The sequence below is a fragment of the Ursus maritimus genome, unplaced genomic scaffold (genome assembly GCF_017311325.1).
Source record: "Ursus maritimus isolate PB19 unplaced genomic scaffold, ASM1731132v1 scaffold_19, whole genome shotgun sequence".
In the NCBI taxonomy this organism is placed as follows: Eukaryota; Metazoa; Chordata; class Mammalia; order Carnivora; family Ursidae; genus Ursus; species Ursus maritimus.
This window is the reverse complement of record NW_024424341.1, coordinates 51,308,291-51,335,200: the sequence shown is the minus strand read 5'-3', so window position 1 is coordinate 51,335,200 and position 26,910 is coordinate 51,308,291. Positions and strand designations below refer to the sequence as shown.

General features: G+C 58.7%; 2 protein-coding genes and 1 long non-coding RNA gene across 3 annotated transcripts; 2 read left to right on the top strand and 1 right to left on the bottom strand.

Moving 5' to 3' along the window:
* Positions 1–22: 22 nt before the first annotated feature.
* Positions 23–7,657, bottom strand: LOC121103482. Its single transcript, XR_005835739.1, has 2 exons — positions 5,296–7,657; positions 23–221 (listed from the first exon to the last, which is right to left on the bottom strand). It is a non-coding gene; the product is annotated as an uncharacterized LOC121103482 (long non-coding RNA).
* Positions 7,658–7,880: 223 nt separating this feature from the next.
* Positions 7,881–16,995, top strand: PRX (periaxin). The gene is made up of 3 exons (XM_008688716.2): positions 7,881–8,250; positions 11,613–11,809; positions 12,452–16,995. The coding sequence occupies exons 1-3, from the start codon at positions 8,067–8,069 to the stop codon at positions 16,778–16,780; spliced, it is 4,710 nt and encodes a 1,569-aa protein (XP_008686938.2). The 5' UTR covers positions 7,881–8,066; the 3' UTR covers positions 16,781–16,995.
* Positions 16,996–19,372: 2,377 nt separating this feature from the next.
* HIPK4 (homeodomain interacting protein kinase 4) lies at positions 19,373–26,278 on the top strand. Its single transcript, XM_040633044.1, has 4 exons — positions 19,373–19,837; positions 23,150–23,506; positions 24,250–25,098; positions 25,835–26,278. The coding sequence occupies exons 1-4, from the start codon at positions 19,373–19,375 to the stop codon at positions 26,012–26,014; spliced, it is 1,851 nt and encodes a 616-aa protein (XP_040488978.1). The 3' UTR covers positions 26,015–26,278.
* Positions 26,279–26,910: the final 632 nt, after the last annotated feature.

The following is a 26,910-nucleotide window of genomic DNA, read 5'->3' as shown; positions in this document are numbered from 1 at the left end:
ATACAGAAGAAGCATCTGCGAATAGCTGCTGAATAAATGTATAAATGAGGAGATATAAGGAAGGGGCATGTTTGGCCCCGGGGACACAGCCATGAACACGAGGACTCAGTTCTCAAGTTCTAGAAATGTCGCATGTGCTGAGCTCTCTCTGGATTCAGGTCCTCTGCACAGGCTGTTCCCTTTGCCCATAAAACAGTTCTCCGTCTTCTCTTGCCTGGTTCCTGTGGATCATTAAAGTCTCAGGTCACATGTCTCCTCCTCCAGGAAGGCTTCCTGATCATCCTTGCTAGGCTGGAGCACACACCTCTCCTGGGCTCCCCCGTCAAGGCCCTGACCTTTCTGCCTGCGACTCTCTCATCACAATCCTGGCCGTTCGGGGTCTGTCTCCCTGTTGGACTGTGAACTCTGTGAAAGCAGGCCTGGGCTATCTAAGTCACACTGTGTCCTCGGCACCATCCAGCATAGGGTTGGACACCAGACCAGGTGCTCCCAGACTGCTGACCTTGCATAAAGACCGTTCCCTTTCTCCCTTCTGGTACTTTGCCTGCATTTGTCTTTTCCCTGGAAGCCTCTTCCTACACTTTCACCCAGCTCCCTCCTTCTCAACCAACCAGTTTGACTTCAGATGTCACGTCTTCCAGAAATCCTTCCCTCAGCCTGCCCCCCATGGTAAATTTAGGCCTGCCAGGGTCGCCAATGCCCAGCGAAGAGGCTGCCGCCAAGGGCTTGTGAGTGTTTGCTGAATGAATAAACGAACACATGAATGGTTGAATGAATCAATGAGAGAATGTGCTGGGGTGAGGGTCTCCTCAGGCCCATCAGCAGCTTTAATCACACTGTTCCTTCCACCCTTCCCAGGAGAAGGGTTCTGGCGGGGTCCTGGCCACAGCCCAACCCTTGGTGGCTGCCAGGCCTGGAAGGCATTTCCCAGAGCTCAGCACATTTTTGCCTTCCCTGGCGGCTGAGAGTGGGCCGGGGGCATTGTGGAGAGAAGTGGGGAGGCCCCAAGCATTCTGGGATCCTGCCAACCTGTGCCTGGTCCCCTCTGCCCTCGGGAGTAGGCCCCAAGTTCTCGGTGCGGGGTGGGGTACAGGTCCCCTGAGGGGCCAGGGGGCTGGTGCGGGGGGCGAGGTTGACAACCGAGGTGAAGGCCTGGTGGCTGTGTCTGGCTGGACAATGGGATACAAGCTGCTGACGCGCGCTTTGGGGGTAATCCCCGGTTTCAGCCCAGCCCTGGCCTCAGGCCGGGGCTCAGAGAGCCGGGAGCGCCGGAGCCCGCGGCCGGGTGGGCGCGAGGGGCATGTGGGGGTACTTGTGCTCCCTGTGCCGCCCCCCGGGGTCTGGTGAGTGAGGGCAGGCTGGGGTTGGGGGACAGGGGATCAGGGTGAGGCCTGGTGGCTTTGGTTTGGGAGTTGGGCAGGTCTGGGTTCAAATCCTGTTGCTACCAATGACTTGCTGTGGGTGACCTTGGGTGTCACCCTCTCTGAGCCTCCTTGTCTGTTATATGAAGAGGACAGAAGAGAGTTGCAGGGTCTCTGGGGCCCAACAGAAGTGGGGTTGGACCCCACCTCCCCCACTTCCTGGGCGTGTAGCTGAATACTGGGCATAATGGATTCTGGGAGCAGAGCTTGGGGTGCCCAGCACAGTATTTAGCACATGATAGGTGTCCCTCCAACATGGAAACTCCATTAAACAGAGAAGTGGGGCTCTTCTGTGCCCAGTCTCACTCAGGCCTAAAGCCCCCCACCCCCAAGACAAGTCTAGCCGGCCCCCTAATTTGTGTGACTAGTAATACAAAACTCTTGAAAGCGGCACTCACTTGATGCCAGGCACTTTTCAAAGCTTTTAGCCTCTTTTAACTCACCTAATCTTTACAACTGCCCCATGAGGTGGGCACTTCTTTCATCCCTGTTTTAGAGACGAAGAAAACGAGCCCAGAAAGATGCTGTCACGCAGCCAGCAGGTGACCAGGCTGGGATTTGAACCCAAGCTGACCCACAGAGGGAGCGAAAGAAGCTTATTTTAGGGTCCCCAGGACCCAGCGGGGCTGGAAGACAGGAAATAATGCCAGTCGGGTGCTCAGCTTCTAACGGGCGGCAGCAATGTGCGGGTCCCTGGATCAAGGCTCCCGGTGGAGGTCTCAGCCCGGGCCAGGGCAGCGGCTGTCCCAGCCGTCTTACGGCTCCCCACCCCCTTGCCGGTGGACGTAGCTGGGAGAGGGGGATGTTTGTTTCCCGACCACCCACTCCCTGGTGATGTCATGCCACGGCAGCCAATGGCTAGGGGTCTTCCCTCCTCCCCCTCCCCATTCCTTTTCCCCCCCAGCCTGGGGCTGGGGCTGAGCAGACGACCGGGAGCTCTCGAGGTGTCTGGAGGCCTAGTGGTAAGAGATCAGCTGGTCTTACCCGATCCTTGGCCAGGCTGAGAAGCTGTGGGAATGAGACCCAGGGTCCTAGGAGGTGCTGGGAGGTGCTGGGAGGATACCTGGGGCTCAGGAGGCAGTGTGGTATAGGGGTTAAAGGCACAGACTTTGGAGCCAGACCCTGGGTTCCCCTCTCTCTGGCTATGCAGTCTTGGGCAAGATACCGCACCCTTTGTCCCTCTGCTTTCTCATCTGTGAAATGGGCTGATGGAGGCCACCTCACAGGGCTGGTGTGAGAGTAGATGAGTTGCTGCTTACAAAAAGCTGGGACAGGATGCCTAGGCTGGGGCAGGCTTTTGCTGCTTGGAATAGGGTGCTGGGGAGGCAGGACTGATCTTGGTGGGAGGAGGCCAGTGCCTGAGCTGGCTTTGGTCCCTCACCCAGAGCTCCCCTTGGGTGAGAGAGTAGTGGGGCCACTGGTGAGCAAGAGCTGGATATGAGACACTTTGAGATGCATCGCCTGCGCTCCAATCGCTGTCAGAGTCTAACATACGTTACTTGAGTGCTTACTATATACTGGGACTATTCTAAGTGCCTGCCGTTATTTTGTGAATCCTGGAAGCTACTCTTCACTGGCTCCACTTCGCAGATGAACCCGAGTCCCTGAGAGGTGAAATACCTCTCCTCGGTGTTTCAATCTGAGATATGCCGGAGTAGGGACTGACTGCGGCCCTGGGGAGGCCACTGCCAGAACGCCTCCCCCCTCTGCCTCACAGACAGTCCAGGGGGCCCAGACAAGTCGGGTCAACCCCTCGCTTCCACTGCTGAGGGCACCCGATCATTGGTGTTTGGGGAAGCTGAGGCTCTGGATGGGGAGAGTTCCTAAATGGGGTTGGCACCAGCCATGGGGAGAAGAGGGTGCCAACTGGGGGATTCTCAGCTGAAGGGCCCAGGGCCCAAACGACAGGCCCTCATCCCAGCCTGCTCTGAAGGGTATCGGTGGCATCTTAAATGGGACTCTCAGTCGTACCTTCCTCAGGGAGGTATTGAGAGGATGTAATGAGCCAGTGTAGGCCAGGATCTTTGTGCATAGTAAGTGCTCAAGAAATGGGGACTCAGAGAATTCTAGAAGCTGAAGAATGTACCAGGGCAGTGCCATAGGAACCACTCAAGAATGACTGTTGGCATCTGGAGGGTCCTGCCTGACCTTCAGTTACGATGGGAACCCCTTTAGAAGATCTTCTCCTAACACAGTCAGGGACCTCCAGGAACCTTCCTTTGCTCCCCTCCCTGCACCAGCCCCACCTAGTGGGGTGGGCAGAGCTGGGAACAGAGAGTGCCCAGGGTGTGTGTGGGGCGGGGGCTTCCTTCCGAAGCCACCCCCATCCCATGCCAGGAGCTGGGTATGTGGCTCAGGAAGGGCACAGATGAGCTAAATATAACCTGGGCTGGGCGGCTGCCCCGGGCAGGGATGAGGGAGGAGGGCACTCTCTCTTGCTCCTGCCCTGGCAAAGCTTCCTGTGGCAGCCTCTGGGTGTGACCCTCGCTGCCCTGGCCTGAAAAGGGGGAGCTGACAGGCCAGGAGAGCCTCCCCTCCATCTCCACTACCCCCTCCAAGCACCAGGCTCTCCCACCTCCAGCTCAGGATGCTATGTGGTGTCAACGACTTGGTTTTTCGGCCCTGGGTTCAAGTCCCGACTCAGTCACTGTGATGCCTTAACCCTCATGTACTCGTCAGTAAAATGGGGTACCAAGGCCACATCTATAAAGTGCCTGCCCAGCCCAAGGTTGGCACCAGTGAGGTACTTCTCCAAATGCCCGTTTGGGGCACCCACAATCCCCACCTCCCTTCCCAGCCCAGCCTTTGCCCCAGTTGTTTTGCTCCTCTCAGTGCTACCAGTACAAGTTCAGGTCCAGAGTTGGGGTCAAGGACAGGGGCTTGGCTGTGTGACCCCAGACAGGTCACTTCCCCTGTCTGAGCCTCAGTGTCCAACCCTTAAACAGCCACCACATTCAGGGTGAGTCAGAGACCTATGGGGGCCAGCACTGGGGCCAGTTCGGAGGAAATGCCACAGATGTGGGAGCTCACCCGACCTGGAGCGGCTGAGGGCTGAGGGGAGGCTGGGGAAGGCCACAGAGACCAGGACTCCTAGGAGGGCCAGAGGGGAGTCCTCTGCTACTGTGGGGTCCCTGCCAGTGGAGTGCGTACAGCAGGACCATTGAGGGGTCCCTGTGTCCTGTATCCTGGCCAGTGGTGGGCTATGAAGGGCCATTGTGCAGCTGGGGGTGGGTGGGCAGGGGCGGAATGTGACTGGGCCCAGCAGATGGGCCATTGTTTGAGGGAATGTGCCGCGTGAGGCCTGACCTTTCCCTGCAGAGTGGGGGTTGGCGGGTTGGCATGCCAGGTGGGGGCTGGGAGGACAAGGCCAGAGTCGGCCTGGGGAAGGGGGTGGAGAGACAGTACCCATTCCCTTTTCCCCAGAAGGGCCTGTTGGGGTGGCTGCATGGGAATCCCAGTTCTGCTTCCTTCTCACTGGACTGTGTAACTTTATGTGGGGTTCTTGGCCTCTCTGAGGAGCTACGGGTTTTCTGCAGGGAGGAGGCAGAGCACAGGACTGCCTAAGAAAAGAATAACCACTCAGTACTCATTAGTTATCATCATCTGTAGAAGAGGCTGGAACTCCCTATAAGTTCAAGTCCTGGCTCAGCCACTCGTGACCATTTGTGGCTGCCCTTCTCCCAGCCTCAGGTGTCTTCTCTGTAATGGGCTCCATAATTGTATTGCCCTCACAAGATGTTCTGAGGTTTATGGGCAATGAATGACCCCTGTGGGACATTTGTCACAAGATCAGGACCACAGGAAGTTCTTAGTAATAATAATAGTGCTTCTGAAGTCCCTCCATGTACCCGGCATTTTATATTTACTCACTTACTTGATGCAGTAGGTGCTCTCCTTCTCCCCATTGAACAGGCCAGGAAGCTGAGGCCCAGAGAGGTGAGGTGATCGGCCCACCGGGAGGACACAGCAGTGGTTAGGATTGTTTTATAGTGAATTTGGCTCTCTCGGTTGATCCAGGTGGTTGGTGCAGGGGCTCTGCTGTCAGGCAGTCCTAGGAGTCAGCTCTTGCTTCACTGTTGTCCAATAAAGGTCTTCCAGGCCTCAATTTCCCCAGCTGCACTGTGGGGATAGACTACTGCAGAAGGGTCGGACACTCAGGAAGCAATGGGTGGGGTTAGCTGATGGTAATGCTCACGCTTCTTCTTCTTAGAGCCCCGGACCCAGGAGGCCCAAGGAGCTGGAGGTGACCCTGAGGTGAGCATTGGCCAGTGCCACATGCCCCTCCCCACCCCTCCCAGGCCTGCTTGAAGCCTCATGCACTGGTCTTTTCCTGGCAGGCAGCAAGACCCCAGAGGAAGGGTGTGAGCCCCGCAGACGACTGTGCGGTACCCCAGGCTGGGCTCCTGTTAGGAGGGGGTGCCTGTGCCCAGACAGCGGTGAGAGGACAGGGGTGGGGGGCCCTTCTCCCCTCCTGATACCTATCTTGGCCTCTCCCTCCATGCCTGGCCTCCTCTCATCCTCTCCTGGCCTCAAGCCTCCATCCCTGTCCCCCACAGGCTCAAAGGCAGCTGCTCCATGCAGAACTGAAGCTGGTTTTGCAGCAGAAGGGAGACAGGAAGCAGGAGCCTGGGGCCCGGGTGACTCCCAGCAGTGCCATGGAGGCCAGGAGCCGCAGTGCTGAGGTGAGCGTCCACATGCCTTGCCAGGGGAACTTGGGGGGCCTGGGGGGGGCACAGACTGAGGCAGCAAGAAGACACTTCCTGGTTTCTCTGTGCCTCAGTCTTCCCATCTGTGAAATAGAAATAGCGACAGTGCCTATTTTATAGGTCACCAGGAGGAAAAGAGTTTTAACATATGGAAGCACTTAGCACAGTGCCCGGCACAGACTAAGAGTCAAAGTGGCAAATTCACTGGGGGGCATAATGGAGTTATATTAATAATGAGCTAAAGAAAATCGGGCATAAACCTTTCATTGGAAGAGGCAGGGTGGTATGGGGGTTAAATGCATGAGCTTTGAGCCCATGGGCTTAAATGCCAACCTACCACTTCAGCTGTGCAGCTCCAAACAGGGGACCTGACCTCTCAAACCCTGTTTTCCCACTGGTGAAATGGGACAGTGGTCCTGGACAATGGTCACTGTTAGGGAACTAGAGGACCCACATAGATTGCTTCCTACCAGATGCTAGGCACAGAGCGGGTCCACTTTTACAGGAGCCAAGCTGAGGCTGAGGGGTGGCAGGCAGGGTAGAGTGCAAAGAGGTCACTGCCTCCAGGACAGTCTATGGGCTCCGAGGTCACAGACCTGCTGTTTAGGCCCAGCGGCTTAACTTTGCTGTGTGGCGTTAGGCAAATCACTCCGCTTCTCTTTACCTTTGTGTCTTCCTCTGTGTCTGCCCTCTGTGGGGAGGATGAAATGAAATGCTATACATAAAATGCTTAGCCCAGGGCCCCAGGGTGGTGGTGGTGGTCGTGCTGCTTGCTGCTCCCTCTACAACTGTTCTCACCTCTTCTCAAAATGCTCCTCCCAGCCCTCTAGTCCCAGGGCCACTGCGGGCCTAGACCTGCTTCCCTAACCCTCTCCAAGCCCTGGGCTCAACTCCAGTCTATGGCAGCCCGGGTGCCCCGCCCATTACAGCATCCTCCCGGATCCCTGTTGCTTCAGGTCTCAGCCCACAGAGGCTCCTTCCAGTACACCCATGTCACCCAACTTTACAGTAGGGAAGTGGGCCCAGAAAGGCCAAAGCTCTCCCCACGAGACGCACAGCAGATTGAGTTTCTACACGGTTGTGGAACTGAGTTCTCTCACTGCCTTTTCTAAGTCCCGGAAATGAATCCCGGAGGGCGCTGCTGGGCCAGGGCCAGGTCACCACCATTTACAGTTAATACCAGGAATGCCACGTCTGCTGGTCCGCCACTCATTACCCACGCACCCCTCTTCACTGGATTCCCTCTCCCAAAGGCGTTATGCAGGTCTTGGGGTCACAGAGTCCACAATAGGGCACAGTCTCACACACGTTCAAGCTTCCAAAGAGCCCAGTCTCACCCTCACCCCTCCATCCTGCACCACTTAAAGGTCCAGCCCTTTCCTCGGTATCCCATCTTCACTCCACCCCTTGTTCAGCTGCTTTTAAAAGTCATTTTCCATACCTCAATCCCACCCTTAAACTATGGGTACCCGCCTTACCTCCACTTATTACTCTCTAGCCACACCCCTCTCAGATTTTTGGCCCCGCCTCTGTGGCCTGAGCTCTATCCGCGCGAGCGGTCCGATCCCACGCCACCCCCCCTGGTCCCGCCCCCGAACTGGCCCCGCCCCCTGAAGGCACATCCCCGCCCTATCAGGCCCGCCTCCCACTCACGACTCCGGTTCCCTCTGGCCTCCCTACCCCGCCCCTCCCCTAAAACCCCGCCCCTTCGACAGCGGCCCCTGGGCTCCCGCCAGCCAAAGAGTGAACGGAACCGTTGAGCCTTGCAGCGGGTGCGAGACAGCAGGCGGCCCTCGCGCTTCCTTCAAGGGAAGATGTCGGAGTGGGTGGGCCCGCACCGGCCTGAGCGGCGCTCAGGGGCGTGTAACTGGAGAACACGTTTAAGAGCCGCTTTTAAGCGCGATGCCGGGCTCTGGGCGAGGTCCGGCCCTAGCGCCCCATGGAGACCCCACGCTGCCCTCCGCAGGAGCTGAGGCGGGCGGAGTTGGTGGAGATCATCGTGGAGACCGAGGCGCAGACCGGGGTCAGCGGCATCAACGTAGCAGGCGGCGGCAAGGAAGGAATCTTTGTCCGCGAGCTTCGGGAGGATTCGCCCGCGGCCAGGAGCCTCAGCCTGCAGGAAGGTGGGCGGGGCGGAAGCATGGGGCGGGGCCTTTCCGAGGCGAGGGGGATAGGAATCCGCCCCGGGTCCCGGGCGTGGCCTGCCCCCAGGAGGCGGGGAGAATGGCTTGGGGCGGAGCTTTGTGTGTCGGCCTTGCAGTGGCTCCGAGCGGGCTCTGGAGGTTCGTTGTGTAGGCTTGACTCCCAGATCTGCAGTTTACTAGCTTGTGATCTTCTGTGCCTTGGTTTTTTCGTCTCGAAAATGGGAACACTTCTAGTACTCACCTTGCAGGGTTATTACGTGGATTAAGTGAGTCAGTATTTGAAAACACTTGGCGCACAGCTAAGTGGCACATAGTAAGCATCGTGTAAGCACTAGTTATTATTTTTGTTGTTGGGGTTGGAAAAAGGGGTGGAGTTAACAACTTGTAGGGGGTGTGGAGGGGAGCCTTAGTAAGTAAGGGATATTTTAGGGACCTGGATGAGGCCGATGTGACTTATTCATGCAACAAGTATTTACTAAGTGCCTTCTATTTCCAGATATTATTCTAGATACTTGGGCTACTGCAGCGAGCAAAACAGACAACACTCTCTGAGCTTATGGAGCTTACCTTCTGGTAGGGAGAGACATATTTGAGCAAAATATATAAAAATCTACATAGTAGATTAGAAGGCAATGTGTGCAATGGGTGCCTGTAGGACAGTTGTATTTTTAAATAGGGTGAGCCAGGAAGGGAGGAAAGGCCTGGTGGAGGACAGGGAGTGAGCTATGTGGCCATCTGGAAGAGCATTCCATGCAGAGAGAACAGCCAGGGCAAATGCCCCAAGGTTGGGGTGCGCCCGACTTGATGGAGGTAGAGCAGGGGAGCCAGTGTGGATGCCGTAGAGTTAGAGAGGAGGAGAGTAAGAGATGAGGCCAGAGGGGTAAGGAAAGGGCAGTTTTCAGAGGGCTTTATAGGCCACGGTGAGGATTTTGACTTTCAGTCTGGGAGGGTTGTGAGTGGAGGCGGCACATGAATTGGCTGTGTTGGACAGCGTGCTGTGTTGTTAGCAGTAGACTGAAGGGGGCAGGGCGGGGAGCAGGGAGACCAACAAAGAGGCTACTCTGGGGGTGCCTGACTGGCTCAGTCAGTAAAGCATGAGACTCTTGATCTTGGGGTCGTGAGTTTGAGCTCCACGTTGGGTGTAGAAATTGTTTATTTATTTATTTGTTTGTTTGTTTATTTTATTTTATTTTTTAAAGATTTTATTTATTTATTAACAAAGAGAGAGACAGCCAGCGAGAGAGGGAACACAAGCAGGGGGAGTGGGAGAGGAAGAAGCAGGCTCCCAGAAGAGGAGCCTGATGCGGGGCTCGATCCCAGAATGCTGGGATCATGCCCTGGGCCAAAGGCAGATGTTTAACGACTGAGCCACCCAGGTGCCCCAGAAATTGTTTATTTTTTTAAAGGTTTTTTTTTTTTTTTTTTTGAGACAGAGAGAACTAGCAGGGGTGGGGGAAGGGCAGAGGAAGAGGGAGAAGCAGATTCCCTGCTGAGCAGGGAGCCCAACACTGACCTTGATCCCGGGACCCTTGATCATGACCTGAGCCAAAGACAGATGCTTAACTGACTGAGCCACCTGGGTACTCTGAGATTACTTAAAAAAATAATAAAATAAAATAAAAAAACATATATATATATATGCACACACCACACACACACACACATACACACACACACGCACACACACACAGGCGCGTGCACGCACAAAGAGGCTACTCTGATTATCCAAGGAAGAGATGGTGATGCTTGGGGCCAAAACAGTGTTAATGGACATGAAGAGAAATTTTGGATTCTAGGTTCTGAATATATTTTGAAGGAGGAGCCTTCAGGACTGGAGATGGGGTGTGATGAAAAGAGAAGGTCAAGGATGCGCCCAGGGATTCTTGACCTGAGGATGGAGTTGCTAGTTCCACAAATGGGCCACACTGAGGCTGGAGCTTGTTTGGAGTAAGACCAGGAGTATAGTTTGGATCTGTCAAGTGAGGGGTATCTGTTGGACGCCAAGGTGAAGATGTGGAGGGGTAAATGGATCTCTGAGTCTAGAATGGAGAGCAGAGTGCTGGGCTGGAGAGATACACTTGGGAGTTGTCAGCCCATTTGTGGTCTTTAAACTCCTAATCTGGATGAGCTTCCCAAAGGGGTGAGTGTAGCATGGAGATGGAAATGAGAAGAGAGCTCATGGCCTGATCTCTGGGACCGTGTGTTGTTAAGAGATCCAGGAGATGGGGAGGGAGGCTGAGAAGAAACCTCCAGGAGGTTCTAGAGGGTGTGTGGCACCCTAGAAGCCAAGCCAGACAAGCAGATGAAGGAGAGAGAGTGACATTAGGTCAAAGGCTGTGAGGTCCCCTCAGATGAAGTCTGGGACTTGATCGTTGGACTTAGCTACTCTCAAGGCTACACTCCTTGAGAGGAGCCGTTCAAGGTTCTGGAAAGGGGTGTCAGAAGTGTGATTGGAGCAGTGGAAGTAATGCAGCTAGACAACTCAGTGCATTTGCCATTAGGGGAACAGATCAATGGAGCAGGAGCTCTAGGAGTGAGGTAAACACAACTTCTCCTATGGGACAAATAATGGTATGTTGTATGCTGATGGGAATACCATAGAAGAGAGGGACAAACTGGTGATGTGGGGAGAGAGGGGAGAACTGCTGGAGGATGTCCCTGAGAAGGCAGTGGAAAGGCTGACCTGAGTTGGAAGTGGAGACAGTTCATCCTTGGGAACAGGTGGAGAGTGGAGTAAATAGCCACAGGAGTAGGGAGGTAAGTAATGGCGTGGGGTTTCTGGAAGTTCTGATTCTGTCCTCTCAGTAAAGAAAACAAAGTCAGGGTCTAAAATGTGAGAATGGGGAGCGTCTGAGTGGCTCAGTTGGTTAAATGTCTTCCTTGGGCTCAGGTCATGATCCCAGGGTCTTGGGATGGAGCTCTGAGTCCGGCTTCCTGGTCAGCGGGGAGTCTGTTTCTCCCTCTCTGCCCCTCTGCCCACTTGTGTGCATTCTCTCTCTCTCTCTCTCTCTCAAATAAATGAATAAAATCTTTAAAAATAAAGCAAAATAAAATGTGAGAATGGGAAAGGGAAGTGGAAAGGCAATGGGCATGGCTTGAATGGGCGTGGCTTGAATAGGGGTGGCTTTGTGGGGCGGGGCTAAGGCCATGGGGCGGGGCTTCATCCTAGAGTGGACCTCAAACTGGGAGGAACTTAGCTTCTCAAGTCTGTGCTGGCCGGGATAGGCGGGCCAAGGTTTGGGGCTGGGCCTCCCTGAGCTCACTCCAGGGAAGTGGGTGGAACCGGGCCTGGACGAAGCCAGGAGATGCCCACGCCCTGCCCACCTCCACCTTGCCTGCAGGAGACCAGCTGCTGAGCGCCCGTGTGTTCTTCGAGAACTTCAAGTACGAGGACGCATTACGCCTGCTGCAATGTGCCGAGCCTTACAAGGTCTCCTTCTGCCTGAAGCGCACTGTGCCCACTGGGGATCTGGCGCTGCGGCCTGGCACCGTGGCCGGCTACGAGATCAAGGGCCCACGGGCCAAGGTGGCCAAGCTGGTACGCGTGCTTAGCCCGGCCCCAGCTCTGGACTGCCTCAGCGATCCAGTCTCTGCGCCTTGAGCCCTCCTCTTCCACACCATGGGCCAGCCTTGCCCTCTGTCTTGTCACTAACCCAACGCTAATCCCGCCCTCCACCTCCTGTTCTCCACCCCTAAACTCCTCCCTGGGGAGGGGGACCCACCCATCTCAGACCAAGGCCTTTACCCACTTTGGAGAGGCATCAGCTCTAGGCTTGCCAGTGGTCCTGAACCAGGGGACTCCAAACCAGGGAGGCCAGGTTCAAGCCTAGGTGCTGCTCACTCACTGTTGAGTGACCCTGGACAAGTTTCTTTCCTTTTCTGGACCTCAGTCTCCCCATCCCTAGAATGAAGGTATTGGGGAAAATTCTGGATGAGGACCTAGAAGTCTTGGGTCCCACTTCCTACACTCTGTTGACTCAATGTCAAATTCTAAAAGAATATCTTTGCCCTACTGGGGCAGTAATTGTGAAATGACAGGAAGGAAGTGGGGCTGGTGTTTTGGGGACAAGATGCTTCATCCAACACAGCCCCAGCCTGGTGAATGTCAGATGGGGTTCCCCTTGTCTTCCCTGAGCCTCCCACTGTCCCACCGCCTCCTGCATCTCTCCTCTCTCCCCAGAACATCCAGAGTCTGTCCCCTGTGAAGAAGAAGAAGATGGTGCCTGGGGCCCTGGGGGCCCCTGCAGACCTGGCCCCTGTTGACGTCGAATTCTCCTTTCCCAAGTTCTCCCGTCTGCGTCGGGGCCTCAAAGCCGAGGCTGCCAAGGGTCCCGTCCCAGCTGCCCCAACCCGCCGGCGCCTCCAGCTGCCTCGGCTGCGCGTCCGAGAAGTGGCGGAAGAGGCTCAGGCAGCCCGGCTGGCCGCTGCCGCTCCTCCCCCAAGAAAAGCCAAAGTGGAGGCTGAGGTGGCGGCAGGAGCCCGTTTCACACCCCCCCAGGTAGAGCTGGTTGGGCCCCGGCTGCCAGGTGCTGAGGTGGGTGTCCCCCCGGTCTCAGCGCCAAAGGGGCTGGGAGAGGTGGCCCTCCACCTGCCAACCCTTGGACTAGGAGCCCCCGCTGCACCTGCTGTGGAGCCCATGGCCCTAGCGATCCAGGTCCCTCAAGTGGAGCTGCCCACCTTGCCCTCACTACCCACTCTGCCCACACTGCCCTGCCTGGAGACCCGGGAAGGGGCCGTGGCAGTGACAGTGCCCACCCTGGATGTGGTAGCGCCTGCCGTAGGGGTGGACCTAGCCTTGCCGGGTGTGGAGGTGGTAGAGGCCCGAGCAGAGGCGCCTGAGGTGGCCCTGAAGATGCCCCGCCTCAGTTTCCCCCGCTTTGGGGCTCGAGCAAAGGAAGTCGCTGAGGCCAAGGTGGCCAAGGGTATCCCCGAGGCCAGGGTGAAGGGGCCTAGACTTCGGATGCCCACCTTCGGGCTTTCTCTCCTGGAGCCCCGGCCAGCTGCTGCCGAAGCTGCTATCGAGAGCAAGCTGAAGCTGCCCACCATCAAGATGCCCTCCTTTGGCATCGGGGTCTCGGCCCCTGAGGTCAAGATGCCCAAGGGGCCTGAGGTGAAGCTCCCGAAGGTGCCAGAGGCAGCCCTTCCAGACGTGCAGCTCCCTGAGGTGGAGCTCCCCAAGGTCCCCGAGATGAAGCTTCCGAAGGTGCCCGAGATGGCCGTGCCCGGGGTGCGGCTCCCCGACGTGCAGCTGCCGAAAGTCCCTGAGATTAAACTTCCGGAGATGAAACTCCCAAAGGTGCCAGAGATGGCCGTGCCCGAGGTGCGGCTTCCCGATGTGCAGCTGCCGAAAGTCCCGGAGATGAAGCTTCCGAAGGTGCCCGAGATGGCCGTGCCGGACGTGCGGCTCCCCGACGTGCAGTTGCCGAAAGTCCCCGAGATGAAGCTTCCGAAGGTGCCCGAGATGGCCGTGCCGGAGGTGCGGCTCCCCGACGTGCAGTTGCCGAAAGTCCCCGAGATGAAGCTTCCGAAGGTGCCCGAGATGGCCGTGCCCGAGGTGCGGCTCCCCGACGTGCAGCTGCCGAAAGTCTCCGAGATGAAGCTTCCGGAGATGAAACTCCCGAAGGTGCCCGAGATGGCCGTGCCCGAGGTACGGCTCCCCGACGTGCAGCTGCCAAAAGTCCCCGAGATGAAACTCCCGAAGGTGCCCGAGATGGCCGTTCCCGAGGTACGGCTCCCCGATGTGCAGCTGCCAAAAGTCCCCGAGATGAAACTCCCGAAGGTGCCCGAGATGGCCGTGCCCGAGGTACGGCTCCCCGATGTGCAGCTGCCAAAAGTCCCCGAGATGAAACTCCCGAAGGTGCCCGAGATGGCCGTGCCCGAGGTACGGCTCCCCGATGTGCAGCTGCCAAAAGTCCCCGAGATGAAACTCCCGAAGGTGCCCGAGATGGCCGTTCCCGAGGTACGGCTCCCCGATGTGCAGCTGCCAAAAGTCCCCGAGATGAAACTCCCGAAGGTGCCCGAGATGGCCGTTCCCGAGGTACGGCTCCCCGATGTGCAGCTGCCAAAAGTCCCCGAGATGAAACTCCCGAAGGTGCCCGAGATGGCCGTGCCCGAGGTACGGCTCCCCGACGTGCAGCTGCCAAAAGTCCCCGAGATGAAACTCCCGAAGGTGCCCGAGATGGCCGTGCCCGAGGTACGGCTCCCCGATGTGCAGCTGCCAAAAGTCCCCGAGATGAAACTCCCGAAGGTGCCTGAGATGGCCGTGCCGGAGGTGCGGCTCCCCGACGTGCAGCTGCCGAAAGTCCCTGAGATGAAGCTTCCGAAGGTGCCCGAGATGGCCGTGCCCGACGTCCACCTCCCAGAGGTGGAGCTGCCCACGGTGTCGGAGATGCGGCTGCCAGAAATGCAGGTGCCCAAGGTCCCAGACGTGTATCTTCCAAAGGTGCCCGAGGTAAAGCTGCCCAAGGCTCCAGAGGCACAGCTGAAAGCAGAGAAGGCGGAGGGGATTGAATTTGGCTTCAAGATGCCCAAGATGACCATGCCCAAGCTAGGGAGGGCAGAGTCCCCATCGCGAGGCAAGCCAGGCGAGGTGGGGGCTGAGGTCTCCGGGAAGCTGGTGACACTTCCCTGTCTGCAGCCAGAGGGGCGCCCTGAGGCTCGTGTGGGTGTTCCCTCTCTCACACTGCCCTCCGTGGAGCTAGACCTGCCGAGGGCCCTCAGCCTGGAGGGGCAGGTCCTAGCAGCCGAAGTGGGCAAGGTGGAGCGGGCAGAGGGCCCCGGGGTAGCCGCAGGGGTCGGGGAAGTGGCCTTCCGGATGCCCTCTGTTGAAATCGTCACTCCACAGCTGCCTACAGTGGAAGTGGAGGAAGGGCGACTAGAGGCGACGGAGATGAAAGTCAAGCCCTCCTCCAAGTTCTCCCTGCCCAAGTTTGGACTCTCGGGGCCCAAAGTGGCCAAAGCAGAGGCTGAGGGGGCTGGGCGAGCTGCCAAGCTGAAGGTGTCCAAGTTCACCATCTCACTCCCCAAGGCCCGAGCCGGGACTGAGGCTGAGGCCAAAGGGGCGGGGGAGGCAGGCCTGCTGCCCGCCCTCGATCTGTCCATCCCGCAGCTCAGCCTGGATGCCCATCTGCCCACGGGCAAGGTGGAGGTGGCGGGGGCTGACGTCAAGGTCAAGGGGCCCAGGTTTGCCCTGCCCAAGTTTGGGGTCAGAGGCCGGGACGCTGAGGCAGGAGAATTAGCGCCAGCGGTGGCTGAGCTGGAGGGCAAGGGCTGGGGTTGGGAGGGGAAGGTGAGGATGCCCAAGCTGAAGATGCCCTCCTTCGGGCTGGCTCGAGGGAAGGAAGCGGAAATCCCGGGTGCGCGTGTCAGCCCAGGGGAAAAGCCAGAGTCCATGGCTGGGCAGCTGAAGATCCCTGAGGTAGAGCTGGTCACCCTGGGGGCCCAGGAGGAAGGGAGGGCCGAGGGGGCGGTGGCTGTCAGTGGAGTACGGCTATCAGGCCCGCAAGTGTCCGTGCCCAGGCCGGCGGGCACTGAGGGCCAGGAGGGGGCGCTGAGGATGCCCCTGGGCATCCCCCTGCCCCAGGTAGAGCTGCCCGGCTTCGGGGAGGCTGGCCTGGGCACCACCACTGGGCAGCGGGCCAAGGATACAGCCCGGCCAGTGGAGGGCACAGTGGGCTACAGGGTCCAGGTGCCTCAGGTGACCTTGTCTCTGCCTGGAGCCCAGGTGGCAGGTGGCGAGCTATTGGTAGGCGAGGGCATCTTCAAGATGCCTGCTGTGTCAGTGCCCCAGCTTGAACTGGACGTGGGCCTGGGCCGAGAGGCGCAGGTGGGTGAGGCAGCCACAGGTGAGGGTGGCTTGAGGCTGAAGATGCCCGCGCTGGGGGCCAGAACTGAGGCCGGGGAAGAGGGGCGTGGAGAGCAGTCCCCAGGGGCCGAGCGCCCCTTCCACCTCTCACTGCCCGACGTGGAGCTCTCGCCACCCGCCGTGGGCAGCCACGCCGAGTACCAGGTGGCAGAAGGCGACGGGGAGGCCGGACACAAGCTCAAGGTGCGGCTGCCCCGCTTTGGCCTGGTTCGGGCCAAGGAGGGCATTGAGGAGGGTGACAAGACCAAGAGCCCCAAACTCAGGCTGCCCCGAGTGGGCTTCAGCCAGAGCGAGGCGGTCACCGGGGACGGCTCCCCCAGCCCTGAGGAAGAGGAGGAGGAGGGCGGCGGGGAAGGGGCCTCTGGGCGCCGAGGCAAAGTCCGGGTCCGCTTGCCCCGCGTGGGCCTGGCCACCCCTTCCAAGGCCTCTCGGGGCCAGGAGGGCGAGGCAGCCCCCAAGTCCCCTGGCGGGGAGAAGTCGCCCAAGTTCCGCTTCCCCCGGGTATCCCTAAGCCCCAAGGCCCGGAGTGGGAGCGGGGACCAGGAAGAGGGTGGATTCCGGGTCCGGCTGCCCAGTGTGGGGTTTTCGGAGACAGGGGCTCCGGGCCCTGCCAGGATGGAGGGGGCTCAGGCTGCAGTCGTCTGAAGCCCCAGGGCAGAGAGAGAGTCCCCTCCCATCTTCCTATTCCCGCCTCCTCCTTGTTTTGTGTGTGAGATAACTAGAACTAACCCTCAGGGGCCGGCGGGGGGGGGGGGGGGGGGTGTGACAGACCGGGATGGGCCAGGGAGGCCTCATTCCTGGCTCACTGGCAGGAGTGCCTGTATCTTGTCAAGCCATGTGAATAAAATAATCCAGAGGTAGCCTTGTGTTTGGTTTCCTGTGTGTGTGTGTGTGTGTCTGTGTCTGTGTGTCTGTGTGTGTCTGTGTGTGTCTGTGTGTGTGTGTCAGGGGAACAAGGGAGGGTGCAGAGGGTGCAGGGAAAGAAGTCCCCAAGGAGAGGGACTACTTGAGCCTGGCCTGAGGAGAGCCTGTGTGTGGGGGAGACACCAGGCCACCCCAGGTCTGAAGAGAGTCAGGGAAGATTTGCAGTGGGCTGGGTGGGAAGGGGCCTGCTCTAGCCATTCAGAATTTCCCAGGGCCTCTGAGCAAGACCCCTGTGCTGAGACCTCTCTGGCTGGCCTGGAGGAACCCCTCCCACCAGGACCTCCCTGGGGAGCCCTGAGCGAGCAGAACTATTGCTACCCATCTGCCCTCTGCTGGCCGCCTTCTCATTGACAAGAGCACCTCCACATCCCGGCGATCGCTTTCCTGTCTGGCTGGTTTGACTGCCCCGTCCGCCCCGGCCCCACCCAGGAAGGCCCCTCCTGGTCCCCTCTCCAGGCTCACGGGTTCGGAGCCTCCACCCCAGATACCTGGCTGCCTCTTTGGACTAGGTCCCAGGGGCCTCAGCTCCCAGGGACCCAACCCCACGCAGGATCTAAGCCCCCACCAAGGGGCTCCAGACTCCCCCACATCTCTCTGCGATACCCCAGACTGGGCCAAGAAGACACTCTGTCCAGTCCCAAGTGTCCCCCCGATGCCCTCGTATCCGCCCGTCCACTCTCCTCACATCCGGCGGTGCCCTTGAGTTGTCGCACACCCCTGAGTTACTCCAGCACCTTCTCCCTTAAAGCTGGCCTCCCTCGGGTCACTGCCCGCTTTCTCTTCTTCCCCACCAAACATGGCAGGAATGATTTATATCTATGGCACACACCCTTTGCCCAGCCCCCTTCAACATTTGGGGTTTCCCTCCCACCACGGCTGACCTGTCAGTGTCCATAGTGACCTCTCTGTGGCCACGCTGAGGGCTTCCTCTGCTCCCTTGTCCTGACTTCTCAGGGTCCCTTCCTCTTCCCCACTCCTCTCTCTTCCCCACTCCTCTCTCTCCTCATCCCCCTTGGGCTCTCAGGACTCCTCTGAGGCCCTCATCCTCCCCCATGCCCTCCCCAGGCCAGGTCACCCTCCCTATGGTCCACATGGGAATCAGTGTCCCCTGCGTGCCTCCCCTGGACATGGCAGTGGTTCAGAGCTTGGGTCTACAGCCAGTCTCCTTGGGGTCAAAGCTTGTCACAGACACCCAGTGGGGTGACCTTGGGCATTTTTTCAACTTCTTTGTGTCTTGATTTTCTCTTTCATAAAATGGAGCTATTAAAATGTATGTGTAAGGATCAGATAAGGCTTTTACACTACTCAAGACGTGTCTAAGTGTTTCAGTGTTCAATCTCCCAATCTGACATCAGCATCTTCTCCCCTAAAGTGCTCCTTATCCATGTCCCTGTCCCAGGGACCATCCCTGAACCCTGGGCCTTGTTCTGGATGGTTTCCTCCTTTCCCCCCCTCAAGCTGTCGGTCCCACAGTCTGGCCTCCCGGCCTCCTGTCTCATATATCAGCCACCTCCCAGGCACCCCCACCTCCCTCCCCTGGGTCCCGCTCCAGGCTCCGGGCCTCCATTCTCATCCCCTCTGATCCACTCTTATTCTCACAGTAGCTTTCTGACACTTAAATCTGACCCAGTCCTCCCTTGGTCACAGTCCCTCTGTGGCTCCCCAGTGCCCTCCGATAAATAAGTCCAAACTCCTTAGCCTGGCATGCAAGACCTTTTACCACCTGGCCCTGCTTCAGCCGCACCTCCCTACCTCATGGCAGCCACAGGCAGGGGCAGGTGTTTGCTGAACACGGGGACACACACGCGCACACACACGCGCATGAGCGCACATCCCCCAAGCTCTTCACCTCTGTTTAGGAATGTCCCAGTCCTATGTGCCAGAGGTCCAGGATTGGACTTCCTTCTCAGTCGACCCTTCACCTGTCCAGCCCCTCCAGGGTTCCGACACTGGAGTGGGGGAGGGGGCTCGACCTGCCACCCCACCCCCCATTCCAGCTTGGGGCTCAGGTCTCCGACAACAGAACCAGAGCCACTCAGCAACGCTGGAACCCATTCGGGGGGGCCTGGGGCCCCTCGTCCCAAGCCAGGAGGGCTTTGGGGGAGGGGTGTGGCCCCTGGCAGACTGGCAGTGTGGCCCAGGGGGCTGGGGGGTGCCAGGGAGGTGGGGGCGAACCTCGAAGCGGGAGGCACGAGTCTGGTTCTCTTTCCCCCGCTAGGGGGGCCTCGGAGCCGGTGGCGGGCCGGAAGGCTTCGAAGGCAGAGCCTGTGGGGCGGGGGTGGCAGCAGGGCTGCGTCAGGTGGCAGGGGCACCATGGCCACCATCCAGTCCGAGACCGACTGCTATGACATCATCGAGGTGCTGGGCAAGGGCACCTTCGGGGAGGTGGCCAAGGGCTGGCGGCGAAGCACAGGCGAGATGGTGGCCATCAAAATCCTCAAGAACGACGCCTACCGCAACCGCATCATCAAGAACGAGCTGAAGCTGCTGCGTTGCATGAGGGGTCTGGACCCCGAGGAGGCCCACGTCATCCGCTTCCTCGAGTTCTTCCACGACGCCCTCAAGTTCTACCTGGTCTTCGAGCTGCTGGAGCAAAACCTTTTCGAATTCCAGAAGGAGAACAACTTCGCGCCCCTCCCTGCCCGCCACATCCGCACGGTCACCCTGCAGGTGCTCAGAGCCCTGGCCCGGCTCAAAGAGCTGGCGATCATCCATGCTGATCTCAAGCCCGAAAACATCATGCTGGTGGACCAGACCCGCTGCCCCTTCAGGGTCAAGGTGAGTGCGGCGGCCCTGGCACGGCCACATCCCTCGTTCTTGTCTTCTTCCAGCTTCCCCCAGCCCTGGACACTCTCCTGTCGCTAAGGTCTCCCTTGTCCCACCTCCCGGCTTTGGGAGGTCGCCCCTTCCCTGCCCACGATGCCTCTCCCCACCTCCTGGCCCTAAAATCCTCCCCATCTCCCTGTCCCGATTCTGACGTCCTCTCTGTCCCAGACCTGGGACCTCCCCCTCCTTCTCCAATTCATAGTTCAGCTCCTCTAGCCCTGTCCTGTCTATGTGGGGCTGACATTCTCATGGGGGAAACAGAGTCACAAAGATAAGTGAGTCAGATGTGGTATGCGAGTGAGAAGGAGAAAAGATAAAGCAGGGAGGAGGAGGACGTGGGGTGCTGATTGGTGGTGGCGGTGTGAGTGAGATTGTAGACACAGCGGTCAGGGAGCACTCACTGAGAAGGAGACATTTGAGCAAAGTCCCAAAGGAAGGAGGTAGCCCAGTAGACATCTGGGGAAAAGCATCTGGGTAGAAAGAACAGCTAGTGCAAAGGCCCTGAGGTAGGAGTGATCTGAGTATATATGTTTGAGAAGCACCCAGGAGGCCAGGGTGGCTGAAGCAGAGTGAGAAGAGGAAGGATATGGGATCAGGGAGGTGACGGGGCCAGGTCACACAGGGCCTTGTGGGCCACAACGAAGACTGGTTTTATTCTGTGTAAGATGGGGCCACAGGAAGCTTCTGAGCAAAGAGGGGCCATGATCTGGCTCAGGTGTTCCCAGGGTCCCTCTGGCTGCACAACAAGCCATTGTGAGGGGCAGGAACGGGAGGCTGCTCCGCTCCAGGTGGGAGGCCTGGGTGTGGGGATGGAGTGGGGCAGTGGGAGGAAGGGACATGGTGGGTTCTAGGTAGGTGTGGAGCTACTGACAACAGGATTTGCTGACTGATCTTATGTGAGGTAGAAGCAAGGGCTTCACTGGAGATGAGAGCCTGATGGCCCGAGCGACTGGACGGATGGGAGCGCCATTCTTTATCACAGACATTTTGTTCATTAACGAACATTTACTGAAGACCTGCTCTGGACCCGAACCTGTGCTGGGCACACAGAGGCACCCCCTAGGCATGTCACAGGCCTCTGGGCTCCCCCATCCCAGCCCCAACCCCTCTGCCCAGCCCCCTATCCCAGCCCATTCATCTGCTCTGGACCCCCCATCCCAGCCCCAGCTCCTCTGCCCTGGACCTCTGCCTGTGCCCCCCATCCAGACCTGGCCCCTCTGTCCACTTCTGGGTTTGTTACTGTCTGGTGAAGGGTCTGCGCTGGGAGCAGGCAGGTCAGTTTTGGTCACCACTGTGACCTTGGCATCTGCCCGCACAGTGCTGCGGTGAGATCAAGGCTAAATGAAGGTCGGAGTCACAGGGAGATGGGCACGCGGGAAAAGGCAGCTCATTTTGACCCAAGAGATGGAAGAACAGAGCCCCAAGGAAGAAGGGACTCCCACAAACGTAGCAGGAGACAGATAGGACAAATCCACAACACCTGGCCAGCATTGGCACCCCTCCTGAGTCTGTGGAACGAATGAAGAACGGATTTCGTGAACACTGAGTGGCCCAGGTCCCTTATGCTCTGAGATTCAGGCCTCAGCCGTCTGCACTCAGAGTGCAGGTTGGGAACCACCCCATCGTGGGGCACCTGGAAGGCTCAGTGGTTTAGGCGTCTGCCTTCCGCTCAGGTCATGATCCCAGGGTCCTGAGATCGAGTCCCTCATCGGGCTCCCTGCTCAGTGGGGAGTCTGCTTGCTCTTCTACCTCCCTCCTGTTCATGCTCTCTCTCACTCTCTCTCTCAAATAAATAAATAAAATCTTTTTAAAAAATCCCATTAGACCACCTTCTGCAAATAGAAGGTGAGGGATGGCTGAATGAAAAGCAGAGAAACTCAGAGGGGGAAACTGAGGCAGGGATCAAGATAGAGTCTTGGCGATTCAGAGCGAAAGTGGTACAGGGCGCCTCCCAGTGGCATCGGGAGAGAAAGACGTTCAGCCAGCCACAGCGCTAATGCAGCGGGTGTTCCGCAAGCCCCGCCCTGTTCCGAGGGCCTGTGAGGGGTGTTAACGGCGCCCGCTGAGGAAGACTGAAGAGGGCGGGGCTTCAAGGAGGTGTCTTCCTAGCAGGTGACACAGAGATGGAGACAGAGAGAGATATGGAGAGATGAGAGACACAATGAACAGGCAAGCAATGAAGGGGCAAAGAAAGAAGAGAGATGCAAGAAAGGGGCAGAAAGAAGAATAGCAGGGATGTAAAGCCCATTCATTCATTCATTCACTCCTGACTGAGGCCCTAACTGCGTGCCGGGCAGTGTTTGAGGCAGCTAGGCATGCAGCAGAGAACAGACAAAATCCCCACCCGAATGGGACTGGCATCCTAGCTGGGTAAAGAGACAATGAACTCAACGAAAAGGTAAAACACATGGGATGTGAAATGGTGTTAAGAGTTCTGAAGAAAAGCAGGGTGCCAGGAACGGGGATAGGAACGGGGGGGGGGGCTATTTTTTATAGGATGGACAGGGGAGGTCTCACTGAGGTGACATTTGAGACCTAAGATGAGGGAGCCGTGTGGACATCTGGGGGAAGAGCATGCTAGGCAGAGGGAACGGTCAGTGCAAAGGCCCTGAGCTGGGAATGTGCCTGGCTTGTGCAAGGGACAGTGAGACACCTGCGGGAGAGGGAAAGCAGGAGGAACTGAAGCCAGAGAGGTGATGGGTGATGGGACAGATTGCTTGAGCCTTGGGGGCCGCTGTGAGGACGTTGGCTTTAATCACAGGATGTGATAAAGCCACAGGGGGATTCTGAGCAGGGGAAGGATGTAATCGGACTCAGATGTTCACAAGATCCCTCAGGGGCGCGTATGACGAGCAGACTTCAGCACAGAGGGAAGGAGCAGGGAGACCAGCGAGGAGGCCACTGAAGCTGATGGAGGATAGGGTGGCGCGGGGGGAGCCAAGGCTGGAATGCAGAGGGTGCCGATTCTGGATCCATTCAGAAGGTGGAGTTGACAAGATTTGCTGATGGACAAGGAGTGGAGTGAAAGACAGAGAGGGGTCCTAACCTTCATATGCATAAGTTCTAGTGGAAAGAAACAAACACACAAAACCAGAGACAAAGACGGGGTGAAGACAGGGACATAAATAAGAGATAAAGACTCGCAGACACAGGGACAGTCAGATGGCAAATGCAGAAGGACACTGGCGAGAGCCACAGGGGAGACCTAGATCGGTTGTCCCTGACCCCTGCCTTGCTCACCTGCCTCCCCCCACCCCACCCCAGGTGATTGACTTCGGCTCAGCAAGCATTTTCAGCGAGGTGCGCTACGTCAAGGAGCCATACATTCAGTCGCGCTTCTACCGGGCCCCTGAGATTCTGCTGGGGCTGCCCTTCTGCGAGAAGGTGGACGTGTGGTCCCTGGGCTGTGTCATGGCCGAGCTGCACCTGGGCTGGCCCCTCTACCCGGGCAACAACGAGTACGACCAGGTGCGCTACATCTGTGAGACCCAAGGTTTGCCCAAGCCCCACCTGCTGCACGCCGCCCGCAAGGCCCACCACTTCTTCAAGCGCAACCCCCACCCCGATGCCAGCAACCCCTGGCAGCTCAAGTCCTCAGCCGACTACCTGGCTGAGACCAAGGTATGGGGGATGGGGGGCAGACGGGGCAAGGGCAGGTGATGTGTGGGCTGCTGCATCGAGAAAAAAATCTAGGCTAGGCCTCAGAGAGGACTGGAAATTTAAGGGTCAGCTCAAATCACAGCAAGTCACAGCAAGAGAGATGTGGGTGAGACCCAAGGTGGCCCGAAGTATATGGTGGCTCCTCCGAGTCTCATGGCAAGGGGTCGGTAAGCTAGTGTAGCAAGCAGGTTCCACCGCTGGGAGGCCTGGCGGGCTGGGCTTGTGGGTGGGGGCCGCAGCAGCAAGAGGGATCTGGATTTGACTTCAAGGAGGACTAGAGGTTGAGGGCAGCTCCTAGGCTGGCAGCTGGTGGGGGCTGGACCCATGGCTCTGGAGAGGACCGGAGGTCTGGGGGAGAAGTGAAACTTGGCTCAGTGAGACTGGGTGAGATGGCAGGAAGACCAAAGAACCCAATCTGGTACATTTCCTGAAGCCGTAGGAGCGTCACACCAGAGGGGCTCCGCTGTTAGGGAGGAGGTATGGCCGTCCCCGCAGCAAGAGAGCTCCAGGTCCCATCATGGGCAGAACTGGAAGTCTAGGTTCAGGTGTGTGGACTTCATAGCAATGAGAGAGTTCTGGACCAGACTGGAGGGCAGACTGGAAGCTGGGGGGAGGGGGTGGTCATACACGGGCCCCCCTGCAGAAGCACCCGAGGCCCAAGGCCCGGACTCGACGTCAACCCCGTGCCCACCGTGTCCCACCAGGTGCGCCCCCTGGAGCGCCGCAAGTACATGCTCAGGTCGCTGGACCAGATTGAGACAGTGAACGGTGGCGGGGCAGCCAGTCGGCTGACCTTCCCAGACCGCGAGGCGCTGGCGGAGCACGCTGACCTCAAGAGCATGGTAGAGCTGATCAAGCGCATGCTGACGTGGGAGTCGCATGAACGCATCAGCCCCAGCGCAGCCCTGCGCCACCCCTTCGTGTCCATGCAGCAACTGCGCAGCGCCCACGAGACTACCCGCTACTACCAGCTCTCGCTGCGCGGCTGCCGCCTCTCGCTGCAGGTGGAGGGCAAGCCGCCCACGCCGGCCGTGGCTGCTGCGGAAGACGGGCCGCCCTACTACCGTCTGGCCGAGGAGGAGGAGGCCGTGGGCGTGGGCAGTGTGGTGGGCGGCGGGCCCTTCTTCTGCGAGGAGAAGGCGCCGGGCGTGCAAAGGGCCATTGATCAGCTGGATGACCTGAGTCTGCAGGAGGTGGGGCGAGGGCTGTGGGGCGAGACCCGAGCCGACGTGGTTCCTGACATGCTGGCCCCACTCAAGGCAGCCGCCGCTGGCCGCCGGGTGCCCGACTCGGGCCCCGAGCCCATCCTGGCTTTCTACGGCAGCCGCCTGGCAGGTCGCCACAAGGCCCGCAAGGCACCCGCGGGCTCCAAGTCTGACTCCAACTTCAGCAACCTCATCCGGCTGAGCCAGGCGTCCCCTGAGGATGACGGGCCGTGCCGGGGCAGCGGCTGGGCAGAAGGAGAGCGCCGCGGGGCCTCGGCCGAGCCGCCCACGCTCCCGCAGCGGGATGGGGATGGACCAGGCATCAAGGATATGACCATGGATGCTGACGTAAGCCCGGGGGCCGGCCGGGCTGCGGGTGGTTCTGGGATCAGGGCCTCCCCGAGCTCCAGGATAGGGGGTACAGTGAACCAGCCCCCCCCCCATCTGCATTGCCTGCTGCTGGCTCGGGGTTCAACACATACTAGTCCACTCTTAGGATGTGACGAGGTTCGGCAAACACTAACCCACATTCAGGATAGGATTAGGACTTGATATGGCTCAGCGTACACTGACCTGTATTCAGGATATAACATTCAGCACACACTAACCCCCCTTACGAGGTGATAAGGCTCTGCACACTCTGGTCACTTCAGGGTATAAGGCTCAGCACACACTGGTCACTTCAGGATATGAGGCTCAGCACACACTTACCTACTCTTAGGCCGTGATGGGGCTCAGCCTGTACTAATCCACCGGCAGGCTGTAAGAAACTCCGAAGGCATTCATCCACCTCCAGGAGGTGACAAAGGCCTGGCACTCAGAACAAGGCCTTAGCAGGGGCTCACCCCCTCTCAGGAAGAAGCGACAAAGCCTCAGAGACACTAATAGTCCCTCAGAACCCACTAGGGTCTCCACACACACTGTTTGAGCCCCGAGTTGCGATGAGGGCTCGGGACCTACAAAATCACCCTCAGGAAGTGACAGGGATTCAGTTGGGACTGGAGAGAGTCCAGGAGGGGCAGGCTGGTGGTTCCCAAGGCTGGGGGCTCCTTGGCTGATGGTCCTTTCTTCTCCTCCCCAACAGAGGCCGGGCCCTGAGCTCTTCGACCCCAGCAGCTGCCCTGGGGAATGGCTGAGTGAGCCAGACTGGACCCTGGAGGGTGTCAGGGGGCCACGGGCTCAGGGGCTCCCGCCCCGCCACACTCACCCGCATGGTCCAGCCCGGGCCACCAGCTTTCTGCAGCACGTCGGGGGGCACCATTGAGGGTGACCCCACCCCTGCCCATCCTTGGGGGCTGCGCTAGCTGGGCTGGCATCCCCTCCTCAGAAGCCATTTCCTGAACCCACAAATTATTCTTACAGAAAGACAGTTATCCAGAAACACCCCATTCCCTTTGCCCATGGTGCATGCCAGCACACACCCCCCGAACACAGGAGGGCCTTGGGGTCTGGCCCGTGGCCCCCCCCACCCCGGGCCAAAGGGACACAGGAAGGGGGCTGCCCCCGCTGGCCCTGAGCATGCCCTCGGCCCTGCTGCCTCTGCCTATTTCAATAAAGAACTGTTCTGCAGCTCTGCTTGAGGCCTGGACTGGAGCTGGGGTGGGGTTCAGGTGGGCGCCCGGGGCCCTGCTCTCCAATGCTGCTCTCAGCCGGCCCCTGGCTCAGGCTGGAGGCTGGGCTGCCATCCCCCTGTTTGCACACTGTCCCATCCCCTAAATATGCTAAGTGCTTGGCACAAGAGAATCCACGCTCGGAACATTCCCTGTGTCCAGCAGGGGCCAATGCGAGCTTGCCAAATGCCAAGGTCTCATCTGTTGACCTCCCCTTGCCACGTGTATGGGCTTGGCATGCCCTCCCCCATGCTTGGGTCATGGTAACGTGTAAATTCCCTTGGCAGGCATAAATTCATGCTTGGTGCACACTCTGGTGTTGGGACATGCGAGGCCACCCGTGGGAGCCGGTGACGGTTCAGTGCGTGCCCATCTGGGAACATGATGAGTGGAGAGCCAGCCTGCGCTGGCTACGCGAGGCTCAGCTCCCGTGGTCACACGCTCCATGCTCAGCACATACTGGCTCAGGTGCATTGCACACTCGGGGCTCAGCACATGCCAAATACATGCTAAGGGCATAGCACATGCTGTGGCTTCAGGCCATGCCAAA